Genomic DNA, 13,439 nt, shown 5'->3' on the forward strand with positions numbered 1-13,439 from the left:
ATGGTTCTTTTGGCCTTTATTTTACCACAGGAAAAGAGTGACCACAAAGTGCCCTGGCTTTTAGTGCTAAATGCAAAACTTACTTCCTTCACATTATTTTTTAATCTCAAGTTGAAAAACATAATCAGCACATTTCTGACTGGGGAGGAGAAAGACTTGGGACCTGCCTGCCTGGATGTGGTGCTGAAACCATGAGGATTTGTGTCTTGGAGGAGTGGGCAAGTGGGTGCCTGTATGAAGGCAGAATGCCAACACCTCAGCTGCAGCAATTGTTCATGGGCAGCATCTTTTGGTGTAAGACAGAAGGTTTGCCACAGGGAGCCTGTCCTACTTTTTAGGCCTTTTTTTTTCTCCATATTTAATTTTTTGTTCTGTTTTTTTGTTTTGTGGTGTTTTTTGAGGTTTTTTGTTTTTTTTTTCCCCATACTGCCTGTAGTTCTTTTGGCACTCACAGCCCTCTCACCAAAGGTAGGATTAGGAGAGGTTTTCTGTGGAATGCTACTTTTTGAGCAGAATTTTACCTTTAGAATCCATGAACTGCAGACATCCTGCCTATCAGAGCCGTATTGAACCCTCCCAGCTGTTGTTCAGACAGGTTTTCTGAAAGAGGAGCACAGGCCAGGTTTGTCAGCTGGGACACTGCAGTCCCCTTCCATAAGAGCCACAGGGACTGTCTGGGCTATGTTTCAGCTTGGAGAGCAGGCACTGGTTAGTGCTGTGCTGTACTGCACAGCTGGACTGTAGGCTGTCAGCTGCATCTGCTCCATGCCATCACCATCTTCCTGTAAGGAGCTTTTCCCCTTTCTGCCTGGTATAGGTGCACCTCTGAGCTCACCAGGCATGGCTACTCTAAATGTTGTTTTATAACACATGGTTTCCACATATTCTTTGCCTGGATCCATTTCTTCTCTGTGTTCATCCTTACAGGCAAGGGAGCTCAGCAGGATAGGGCCTGGGCTTGGGGTCTGTATTTTAAGGATTGGTTTGCTTTCTGCTCCGCTGTAGTGCCAGAGGAGGACACCTCCTTGAGGAAGTCTTTTCCAGGTGCCTGCCCATTGTGCATTTGTTGTCTTCACTTGCAATGTGCTCCTGGTCAAGGCTTCCAGCTGGGAGCCACGGTGACTCTAGGCCTCCCAGCTCCTAGGAAATGTCAGTACTTGCTCTGCCATTATAAGACATAACTGTCTCTGAATTTCAAGGGAGAGGAGGAGTTGGCATAGAGAAAGGGTGTGACTTTGCCAGCTGAGCTCAGTGGCAGTAATTAATGAAGGTTAAGAAAGCTTTCAAGTCCATCACACACATCTATGAGGAAATGCTCATTCCCTTGTGTCCTTTGCAGGGGGCCGGGATCTGGATGCGTTCCAGGAGCGTGAGGAGAGCCGGGCAGCCCTGGATGACAATGAGGAGGTGATGCGTGCCCTGCTCATCCACGAGAAGAAGACACCTTCCGCTTCCACCGTCACTGTCAGCGGTGCCGCTCCTCTCTCCGGCGGCAATGCGAGTGACTCCGAGAGCGAGACGAGCGAGTCGGAGGAGGAGTCCCCTCCCCGCCCTGCTGCCACGGCCACCACAACATATGGGCTGGAGGAGGAGGAGGAGGATGAAGAGTTTGAGGTGGTGGCAGAAGACCCCACTGTCACAGTGGCTGGGCGCCCACATTCTTACAGCCAAGTGAGTCAGCGCCCTGAGCTGGTGGCCCAGATGACACCAGAGGAAAAAGAGGTTTACATAGCCATGGGGCAACGCATGTTCGAGGACATGTTTGATTAACTGGTCCCTGCCGGGGCATTTTTTAAAAGGTGACTTTTTAAGGCAGAGACTCTTCAGCAGAACAGAAGACTGGAGCTCATCTTCCCTCTCCTGTGCACAGGCAGGGTCACTGCAGCTCAGCACTGCTTATCTCAGGCATCCTGCTCGCCAGAGCGGGGGAGCAGCAGAGCTGCATGTGCCAAAACACATAGGGGAGGACGAGTCTCAGAAGTGAGGATGCTTGCAAGGTAAAAATCTGCTTCAGGGTGCCCTGCACAGGCGCTGCTTTAACCTTCTCCAAGGCCCTAGTAGCTCTTTCTCCCGATGGCTTTAAGCTGATTTTTGTTGCAGACCCCAGTGATGTCCTCATCCCTGCTCTCAGGGGACATAAAGGCTCTGTAGTCTGAGCAGAGCGCTCTGTAGAGGAGGATGTATGTAACGTACAACTGCCTATGCTCAGCAAGGGGAGAGTAGAGGGAAGTATTTGCTGATGGCAAGCTCGGACAGGGCTTGTAGCAGACTCTCTGCCAGCAGCCACTGGCCACCAGAGTGGCTCTTTCTGAGCAGGCCTGTAGGCAGCAACCTTTTCTTGCTCCCGTTCACTCCCTACTGGGACTCAGCACCTCAAGGTCAGGTGTAACTTGAAACAGGCAGAGTGAAAGCCTTGGCAAGCACATGCAGTCAGTCAGTTCTTGTAAGTGTAAAAAATGCCCTCCACGGATCTGAGCTGCCAGTGCTCTGACTTGCCAGGAGAAACCTTCATTTTCCAATATTGCTTCCTATTGCTTCTGCCTAACCCTGTCCATGAAGACATGCAGACAGTTCACAGTGGGCAGAGCTGCTGTCAGGCAGTGCCAGAGAAGTAGCATAACTAAGTTATATTTGCAATCTCACCAGGGCTATATGATTTTAAGAGGAATTACACAATTTTGAATTCTGCTTGGCACACTCTTTTACCACAGAAAGACATTTATCAGTGCCTATAGAGCAATATAATGTTTTTAATGTTTTTCTCTTTCAATTGAAAATGTTGCTTTTTTAAAATTGTTGTGTTTTCCTACACAGTGCTACAATAAAACAAAATTATAAAAGAGTTCTGTGTTCCAGAGAGTAAGGGCAGCATTATGTGCTGTTCCACTTATATGGCGGTACAAATTTGCTGCTCACTGAGACTGTAAATCTGTTTTATACTAACCATGCTTTCTGTGTTCTGCTAACCTTGTAATGCCTCCTTTGTGGTTTGATTTTCAGCTTCTCAATACTCTGAATCCCCTCCTTTTTAAATAGTGTTTTGAATTTTCTTTTAAGTCATTTTAAAGAGGAATAAATAAACAAAAATAAACTGCTCCCCTTTGTCATGTTTCGGTTTATCTTGTGCCTAGTTGGGAATATTGTTTGGTTCTCATTTTGATTTATTGGATTCAAGGAAAAAAAAACAATTTGAAGTCTCCTTTGAGAGGACCATTTGAAATCCCACTGCACATTGTTTCTCCTTAGCAGAGGTTCCTTGAATGCCTCCTGGAATCTCCTGCATTTCCAGGATGGATGTTTCATTACATCAGTGCTATGTAAAAAACAGAGGCTGCTTTTGATCACCACTTCATTTCTTTCCTCCTTCCTCAAGGGAAGCATAGGCTGATGGTAGAGGACTTGCAGACATAGTACTGCTGGTTAAAATGGTTTTCTTGTGTAGACAGGCTTCCAAGATCTTGTATCAAGCTTCTAGATATCAAGTCACAGACTTATCAAGCTGATAAGTCAGATTCAGTGATCAGCTGGCAGAAAAAAACGTGCTGTACCCATTCTGTCTAGATTTAATCTGGCTGAATTTAATATTATCACTGGAGAAAAGCAGGTAGATTTAGAAGGAGCCAAAAGGAGAAACTGAGAACTAATCCTGAATACAGAAAACTGCTCGTGCTCTGAACTCACCAGGACCGTATACTAAGTTTTCAGTTTGCAAAATCAAGCTGTAGGTTTAGTAAAGATGAAGTGAAGAAATACCCAGCATAAAAATCTATAAAGTAGTGCTTTTCTTAATAAATACATTTAATTGTGGCTTGTGCAGTGGTTGCAGTTTTTGTCATTCAGCAAGGCACATCCTGCACATGGGGAAATCAGAGCAGTGGTTGTGGGGTTTGCCTTCCATCTCTCATTCACCACGGGATGCAGCCCTCGGGAGGACTGGAAAGGTCAAAGGTGCAGGAGCAGATACCATAATTGTTTCCTGCCCTCTCCAACAGTTCCTGGCATTAGAAAGGATGGCTGCTCTGCTCTGTTCCAGCCATTTCGGGCTCTTGAAGGACAACCGTACACTGCTGCTTCCCTGCCATGACAAGCACGGCTTAAATGAACAGAACACACAGTTGATAGTGCCCTCTTTCTCTTCCTGCAGCTGAACAGAGCTCTGCACGCATGGCAGGAGGGAAAAACAGCCTCTGCAAGCAAAGCCAGGCACTGCCAGCAGGTTGGTGGTAATGGAAGGGTAAAGCCATCAATTCTGAGGAAGGCCCAGCCATTTCCCCTGCCTGCTAGACCGCGTTTGCCGCATTAACGCTAACCCAATAACGCTGTCAAGCCTTCCTGGGTGGATGTTCTGTCTAACTCCATCCAAACCAGTTTCTGCATCTGCTTCTGACCTGAAGTGCATTTTATCCCATGAGTGATACCTGAGAGTTCCAAGAAGTGTTTGTACAACACTCTCAGGCGTATGGTGTGATCGTTGGGCGTGTCCTGTGCAGGGCCAGGAGCTGGACTTGGATGATGCTTGTAGGTCGCTTCCAGCTCAGAGTATTCTATGGTTCTGTGGATGTACATGAGGGTAGGGCACTGGAGCTCTCTCTGGAAAGAGAATCTCTCTTTCTGAGGCTGCTCGTGCTCTTCTTCCCAATGGTCAGAGATGCATCTCCCAGCTGGATGAGTACTGCATCTGTTCCTGCTACCACTGCAGGTCAAGAAAACTGCAGTGGAGTTATGTGCTCCCTGGCCCAGTGCAGAGCAGGCCAGAGCAGATTAGCTAAGCTGTTGATGGAGGGAATATGCACTGTCAACCCTGAAGAACAGAAGCATTACAATCTTTTCTACTAAGCTTCAAAAATTGGCTTCCCCCATCCAACTCTTCCTGTGCTGCTGCCTCCTTCAGACTTGGATTAAACTGATTTACTCTGTGAGAGTAAAGGGATTTGAAGATCCCTTGGAGGAATCCTAGAGGGCAGAAATATAGCATCACCTCCTTCCTGAGACATCTTAGGGGCTGTCCCTCAGTGATGCCTGCAGTGCCAGGACATGCTGTGAAGTTTAAGAGGGCCTGGCAGGGGAAGCAGCCTGCTGTGCTTGGGTCTCTGTTTCCCACTGAGCCTCCCTAGGAGGAGAGAGAATTGTCTCAGGAATCAAATTCAAGGCAAAGCCTTCATGGAGACGGAAAGGTTATGATGAGGTGGAAGGACATGTCAGCAGCAGGGCGAGCCAGCAGGCCATCCAGGGGCGGGCTGCGGGGGCAAAGCAGCAGGAGCCCTATTTCTCTGGTGTGTGTCAGCATAAATGAGGGAGGCTTTGGGCCCTGTCCTTTGGAGCAGGGACATGTCACACAGTGCTCCAGGTTATTGCTCTGGGCTGTCCAGGACTGGTACTGCTTTATCCCACTGGAAGCCTTGGGCTAGGTAACCATGCCCCAGGCTTGTTCACAGGAGGCTTGGGAATATTGATCTGAGCATAGACAGCCAAGGATTCCTAAGCATCACAATAGTTTAAAGTGTATTGACTGTGAGACAAGTCTCCTCCAGCAGCAGAGGACCTGGGGCTGAAGAGTAGCTTCTCTCTGCTGAGCTGCTTCCAGAATAATGATCAATATTTACGAAGTCCAAGGAGATCATCACTTGTACAGCCTTGATAGGAGGTGTAGCCAGATGCTTGAATCTGTTTAAGATATGAATCCACAGAGAGGCCACTGCTACAAGGAGCGGCAGCCCAAAGTGTGGGGAGCAATGTCTAAGTGCTGGTGCTCTTGGAAAGCTGCCTGCCTGCCTGCTTGCTAGCAAGCAGAGAGCAGAGCACCAGCAGCACCAGACTGTTCGGGACTATAGTCCTGTCCCCGTGGCAGAGCTATTTTATCTCTCTTTCAAAGTTATCCAGGGAAATCTGGGCTTTTGCCTGTTTGGGATATCTAAATGAGCTGCCAGGAAGCAGTTTCTTATTTACCAGCATTTAGATTGAGAGAGAGAGAATGAGCCTAATTTACATTCAAACAAAAATCAGACTTTGGAAGCACCTGGTATCTCATTAAAAACCATTAAGGACAATGAGTATTAGTGCAACCATCCTGAAACAGCAGTCAGTCTCTGAAGAAGATGCTTTCAATATAATAGGTATTTTTGCTTAAAATGTGTTTATGACCTAAATATAATTTAATTTCCATGCCTTTGAATGGTGTGATGCTAATGAAGCAGGCAGGGATGGCAGAGAGGAGGCTGAGGCAGCCGCATCGGAAGCAGCTCCACTGCAGTGCGTTAGAGCCCCTGCGTGTGCTTCACCCCGGCTGTCACAGCCACCAATGCGCCAGCCCTGCCCAGGGCTGGCCAGGCAGCAGGAGGAAACCTTGGGCTGCTCTGCCAGAGACACGGGCAGGGATCCAGCTGGGAAATGAAGGCTGATCAAGTGCTGTTCCACTAGCATTAATGTCTGTGTACAAAAAAAGGTACATCTGGCAAGGAGGAAAAATCACATCTCATATAGATGTGATTAAAGCCCTGACATACTGCTTGTGCTTATTTTTCACCTGGGATCTGTATCACCAGCCTCTGCCATTCCTTTACCTGCTGGAAGAAAGAGGGTAAGCAGTGGTAATTTTGCAGTGAGCTAAAATTGTGCATAGAGCTGAGAAGCCTGGCTCAGTTCCTCCTGGTAAAGAGATCCTCCTAGTCTTAAGCATTTATTTTCTGCACTTCTGACAATGGAAGTCTGCCTGAGCCAATGCCAAATTTGCCATGCTCTGGTAGCACAGTCCATGCTTTTGCTATTTTCTCATGGCATGCATTGTGGGGTGACAAATATGTCAGACACCACTAATGTTTGTGACTGGCTGGACTGGGTGTGCTTTAGGTTGCAGTGTCTGAACCAGCCATGGCCCATGTGAGGCAATGATTGCTTGGGTCATTTTGGTTGGATTATCAATACCTGCTCTTTGCAAAGGCGCTGGTTGTTGTTCTCCCATCAGTCAGTGCTGATGGGCTGTCCTAAATTCAATCTGTCTGCAATCACACACAGGTGTCAATTTAAAGTTAAGCTTCAAGCCCTTTACAACCACCATCACCAAGCAGCTCCAGCTTGTGCCATGTCCACTCCTGGGACATGTGGCTCTCTTATCCCAGGTGCACCATGCAGGTCCCAGCCATGACTGCCTCAGCCTATGCCACATCCCAGCAGAGAGGTTTAATGAACGGTAGGTTTGTGTTTTCTCCAGAAGTGAGCTCTGGCTGGGTTCAGGCTCCTGAAATTCCTGTAGTGTGTAGGAAACAGGCATCAGCCCCAGGCTGGTCACGCATTTCTGCTGCTTGAACTAAATGTGATTTGGTAGGAGTAGGTTTGATTTTTTTTTTAACCCTTTTTCTTTTTGTTCCTTGGGAATATTTTGAGTTTCTGAATTTCTCATTTCTCATGTTTCCCTGCTTAATGAGGCTGTAAAATCTTGGTAGAGAGACGTATCTGCTCTCCCTGCCCTGTCACCACAATTATTCTTCCATTGCCACACAGTGCTTTCTTCCCAGAAGATGTATGCTTTCAGCATCTCTCAGTCCTTCTGGTGATGTCAGGAGATGAAAACTATTCCCAGTACAACACAGAAGAGTAGAGGGAAATGGAGTTAGAGGGAAATTGGGCCTTAAGAAAATGGTGCATCATGAGAGAAATTTCGCTCTGGCATACTCTCCCAGGCCACATGGGTGCTGTATCCAAGCAAAGAAAAATAGAATGTGATGAAGAAAGACTTGGCTTATGGTGCATTTACCCTGGTGTATTCCCGTGCCTCTGAGCCCATTAGGAAGGGTAATATTCTCCAACTATGCCAACCTCTTGTAAGTTATATAAAGGCATCAGGAAGGTCCCAAGTTAGCAACCAACTTCAGCAGGAGCTTGCAGGTCTGTTTGAATGATCTGACTTCTGCTTTCCCCGTGCTGAAAGGTTTGGTGCAAAAATATCTCACAACAAATAGTTGTGAAACTGAGCTCAATTGTGACATTAGAAAGAATCTTTTTCCTCTAATATTTCACCACAATTTGTGCTCTTATGTCTGTGTATGAGAAATAAACATAAATGCCTGTAGGGGGCTGCCCAGCCCTCCTCAGACATGTTCCCCTTTGGGGGACAGATAAGGACTTCTGTATGGTTTAGGTAGAAGCTACTGCCAGGAGCAGCAAATGATAACTGGAGTTTTTGTTAACTAGACAGTCACATCATTGCAGCTGTCTGAAGTGTGGACTAAAAGTGTTGATGTCCACAGAACAGACATGGGTTCTTACAGCTGAACTTATGTCAAAAGGCCAGATTTTCAGCTCTTCCAGTGTTGGGTTTGTTTTCCTTTAATTCTTTGCAGTTTTTACTTCTCAAGCACCTTTTTGGTGCACGCAGGTGCTACCACAAACTAAAGACCTCCTTGAGGCATTGCTAATTCACATGCTAATGGTATCTGTCCCAGGAACGGTGTGAGGCAAGACATTAGAAACACGGAAGACAAGCCAGATGAATATTGTGGTCAGCAGTGCATTTGTTCAGGTGGTCAAAGCCAGTGAACAGGAGATGAACAGCTCCCTGTTTGCAGAAAGTGTATATGGCACTCCAAGTCTACAGTGAACATAAAAACTGCTTTATGCCTAAGTCAGTAATAAAAAGAGCATCAAGACTGGAAGTCCATGTTGGGAGGGAAATAAACTGTGCATTACTGAGGGATTATTTATGTTTGTTGAGTAGAAAGTGGCAGTAAACCAGAACCTCTCTCTGTCCCATATGCAAGACCCTTTGGCACCTGGGGATGTAACAGTGAGCAGAAATGGGAAGCATTCTGACATCACAGCTGCGGATGGATTGATCTGCACAGGAAATCCAGCACTTTTTAGCACTAGAAGAAGCCAAGTGTTCAATGAGACCAGTGCACCCTGTACTGTAGCAGTGACAGCTGCAGAAGCACAGAGAGAGCTGTTGTGATTCAATACGCATGCTTGTCCTCTCTGGTTTTTACAGGAGTCATGGCCATGCTGCAGGATTCATGGAGTGTATTACCAGAAAGAACTCTACGTAGAATGTGGTCTACTGGAGATGGTTACTTTCCTTCCTTCCTGGCCTGGCCACTTCCTGCTCCTTCCTCTTGTATTTTGAAAAGGAAAAATATGAAAAATAATGAATTTTCCCTTTAAACTGAGATAACAAAACAAATGATACTCAAGCCTGCAGCTTAATGGCAAGGAATCAAGGAGAAAAAGTGTTTGTAGATGACTCTCAGTCCATTTTGCTGATAACTTTTCCTCACACCAAGGGCTGTAACTCCATAAAATCACAGAATCTCAGAGGGCCTCACAGGAGAGCAGGAGCTGCATTGCTGGAGTATGGGTGGACTCTCCCACCCATCCCAAGGGGACAGAGCAGGGGGCTCCTATGCACATTTCTGAGGCACTGCATGGAAACTGTGAAAGTATAGAGGAAAGTGAAGAAGTATCAGGAGAGCAATAAACAGGGCACTTATCTCCTCCTTAATCACAGCCCAGCCTTCAGGAGGTCTGCAGGGAGAACTAATGGATTAAATACAGGTATTAAATGAAATCTTGGAAACATTTCTCTCACCTGGCAGGACTGAGAAGCTGATGGTTATGAGGGAGTGCTCCCAGTGCATTCGAGCTGTGAGAGGCGACCAAAGGAACTGGGAGCATGGCTGACACTGTACAGCCACAGGATTTAATAACCTGGGCTTTTGCTGTTACCAGGGGCAATCTTGAAATTTTCTGAATACATCCTTCAGCAATTCCCAGGTGGACTAAATGAGGTGCTCCTTCTCAAATTGCTTTCCACCTGAGGTGGAGGTCAGACTGTTTTATTTCACTTGCTGCAATGCTTGACCATCTCCAGATTATGGGGCATGCAAGCGAAGAGCTGCAGCTCTTCCGCAGCCAAAGATTACAGCAGCATCCCAAGGGATGCCTTAATCACTTACTGGTATGACCTGCACAAAACCTTGCATGAGTGCAGGTTTGCTTGTTTGGGTCTCCAGGTGCCCTTCTGTCAGAAGGAAGGCTCCAGAATGCGTGGCTGAAGATGAGGGGTGATTTCTGTCCCGGTGCCACGGAAGGCTGAGTGCAGATGGGAGCTCACCAGGAAGGTTTCAGTGAGTACAAGCACCGTTCACAACTGGGAAGTGGAGGTGGAAGAACGTATTGTTAATTATATACCTTGGTGCAGTGGGGTTTAATGCTGGCTGCATTCCCAGGCCATAAGATCTCACCTTGCTTTCAGCAAGGATTCAGTAATCTTTCCTCCTCCTTCCTCTCCTAGGAACTCCTTTGCCTTAATAATATTAGGAAAAGCAGTGCTTTTCATAACTCCAGGGGTTTATCCGGAATGTGTGAAATAGAGCACTGTGAACTGTCCCTCAGGTGACTGTAGCTCAGCAGGGTATGAGGGGTTATCTGCTGTCCCCTTTACTAAGTGGATGGGATGACTGGAGTCGCTGCATGACCAGGTGGTTTATGAGCAAGTGCTCACAGAGAGGGCAGCTCTGCCCACAGCTGGAACCAGCACTGTGAACTCCACTCCAAAAATTAAGCTTCTAGTGCTGGACAAAGCTAACACATCTGTTGGGAGAAAGGAAATCAGCTTTAATAAATGGTATCATAATTCAAAGTATTTTTTAATATAAGGCTAAATTAAAGAAATACACTTCTGAGGGACAAATCAACACCAGTCAGGCTAACCAAACTGTCATCTAAAATAATCCAACACAAGTAGAAAATCCTGTGTAGCTCAGTGATGATGCTAGTCATTTTATTCACTTTCAGAGTATAAAGAGAATCCTTCATCTTTGAAGTCAGTGACATTGGTTTCTCCAGCTCCTCCTCCCTTTCCTAGCACACTTCCCTTTGCTTTTGGAGGGTCACTGGCTGGGATGCCTGTCTCCCACAGTCCTCATGCCACCACTGCCTGAGTAAAACCTCAGTAGAAGTGATGCTTCACTAACACACACCATTCAGGCACTGAATTGTCATTAGGGGTTGCTTGATCGTTACTGGCAGTAGAGATTCCCCTTTACATTTTAGACAAAACTCACTGCTGGCACTGTACTGGCAGTGGAAAAAGGGCAGGTCATGAAGTGTAGCCAAGATCAGGGTCAAGGAGCTGGGCTTGGTGGCTGTTGTGGGACCATGGGTGACAGTGACAGCACTGCAGTGGCCCTGCCACTCAGAGCTAATGTCATAATTCAAGCAACAGTAAGTAAAACAAAGCAGCAGGGTACTATTTGCATAATAAGCTCCCCCTTTAAATAAGTGTTTGTCCTCAGACCCCTGAACTAACTCAGCCCACTGCTCCCACTGACAAAGCTGTGTCAGAACCATGACTCCCTGAGAGGCAGCCCCAGGTGAAAACAGGATGGGAGGAGATAGGCATTAGGAATTAACAGCTAGTTCATTCATCAGGCACACACAGGATTTGCCATCTCCTCACCAGCATGTAATACACACACAGTCCCACCACTGAACTCATTCACTATGCCATTTTAGATCCTTGGCTTCTTTTGAATGCAAGTAACTTTTAGCTCTCTTCTTATTTTCCTTCTTTCATAATTTTATTTCTGAAATTAAGAATTGACATTTCCTCTATTTGTGGTCCTGAGAGGCAGTTACACCTTTGTACAGCTATGATCTACCTGCTATGACTTCTGGAACCATTTTCTTTCTACCCAGGAATCTCCAGACTCCAGAAGTGGTTTTGATCCATTTCTTCTGCTCCAACACCTCTATTCCTCTGATGTCAAGGAGAAGTCCATACACAGGAAACTTCTTCAGAAACTCTCCAATGACCTGAGTTGCTTTTCTCCAGCTCTGGAGAGAAATGACAATGACATCCCTCATCTGTTATGTGATCTGTCAACTGGAGAGACTGTCCCTCACACAGAGGGGAGTTAACATGAGCTGAGGGATTCCAGCACATCTCAAAAGTTTTATCATAAGTCAACCTTCAAAAAGGATTAGATGCAGAAAATATCACTGTGCCTTTCCAGTGCCAGAGGCACTAGAGATGTAAATTTAAGGATGCAGTCAATATAACTACCTGAGATATGGCTTCCCAGGGGCACCATGTCTCCTCTCCCTTTCCACAGTCTGGACTCTGCAAGTTCATCCAAGGGCTCAGCTATTCAGGTAAGCAGAAAAATCTCAATAACATGGAACATAACAGAGAGCAAAGGTACTGCAGGGGCTCTGCAGATTGGTAACATGGACTTGGAAACATTCTTCCCTGTTTCTCTTGTTCCCACCAGCTCCTGTACACCCCAGTTCCCAATTAGCAGAGGCTTGTCCCAGTGCCACCACACAGCACTGCTCCCAGGCATGAGGCAGCGTGGCACAGAGGTACATGGGTTGTTCTGGAGTAACAGGAGTGCCATCAAACCAGATGCCTTTGGAGTTCATCTGGCTTTACACAGAGAATTGTTTCAAAAGCACCCTCATGTGCACTCTGCACAGAGCTCACTGGCCCTGTGGCCACTGGTTTAATTGCTGTGGCTCTGTGCTGTCCCAAAGCTGCCAAAGTGCTCCTGGAGCACAGCTGGCAACAGCAGCGATGGCTGAGTTTGCAATGTAGGGCATCCAAGCCATAACCAGCCTGGATGTGAAGTGGCACAAGAGCCAGGTCCCATGTCTCTATCTGTAGAGCAGCACACTCACAGCCTGGACAAACAGCTTGTGAGAAGCTGGGATTTTATTATGTATTCAAGTAAGTGTGTCTCAATGACACCTGCTGTCCCACTTGGGTGACAGGCTTGGGTGGCACTGTCAGGTACAGACAGGGTTGCTGCAGGCTGCTTCATGGGGAAATCGATGCTGCAAGCTCAGGGGAGGAGCAGTTCCTCAGGGAAATGTGGGAAATCACCACTCAGATGTGTGACCTCAGGAGCCATGTGATCAAGCGAGACAAAACCCCTTCTTGTATGGCTGACTTTCTCCTTCACGCAGCCACCAAGAAGTCTCAGCTGTGATATTTTTCCAGCTGTGCTGGTGGCAGATGCCTGTGGGTGGATTTTGAACTGGAGGGTTTAGCTGCACCAGTGCAAAATCCCTGCTGCAAACAAGGCTGATATCTGCATCTGCCTTTCATTCCTGCAGCAGCCCTTTCCTCTCTCCCCCTTCTCCTCTCTAATAAAGACATCCTGGCAAGCTTCCTGTTTTTCAAGAAGGCTCAGAGCTGCCAGTTGCCCTGGCTTTGGCTTCATGCAGGTCTCTTCCTCTGCCCCTATTAATTCCCCTGTAAATCGGATCACGATGAAAGGGAAACGGCAGTGTAATTTAATTGTCCTCCGAGCACAGTGCGCTGGAGAGGGATGCTGGCGAGGATAAGTCCTCATGAGATGCCTTTTTTATCCCTATATGTTACTTTGCAGGGGAAGGGGGACACTCAGCATCAGCTTCCTCTCACCATGTGCCTTCTCATAATGCCC

At 46.9% G+C, this 13,439-nt stretch overlaps 1 protein-coding gene across 1 annotated transcript in view; it reads left to right on the forward strand.

The window, feature by feature from the left end:
• The window catches only part of GTF2E1 (general transcription factor IIE subunit 1), a 48,837-nt gene extending 45,741 nt beyond the window's left edge, over window positions 1–3,096 (forward strand). Inside the window, exon 5 of the mRNA XM_053935648.1 lies at window positions 1,340–3,096. Coding sequence (XP_053791623.1) covers window positions 1,340–1,770 — 431 coding nt within the window. The 3' untranslated portion in view covers window positions 1,771–3,096. The remainder of the gene's footprint in view (window positions 1–1,339) is intronic.
• Window positions 3,097–13,439: the final 10,343 nt, after the last annotated feature.

The sequence above is a fragment of the Vidua chalybeata genome, chromosome 2, assembly GCF_026979565.1.
Source record: "Vidua chalybeata isolate OUT-0048 chromosome 2, bVidCha1 merged haplotype, whole genome shotgun sequence".
In the NCBI taxonomy this organism is placed as follows: domain Eukaryota; kingdom Metazoa; phylum Chordata; class Aves; order Passeriformes; family Viduidae; genus Vidua; species Vidua chalybeata.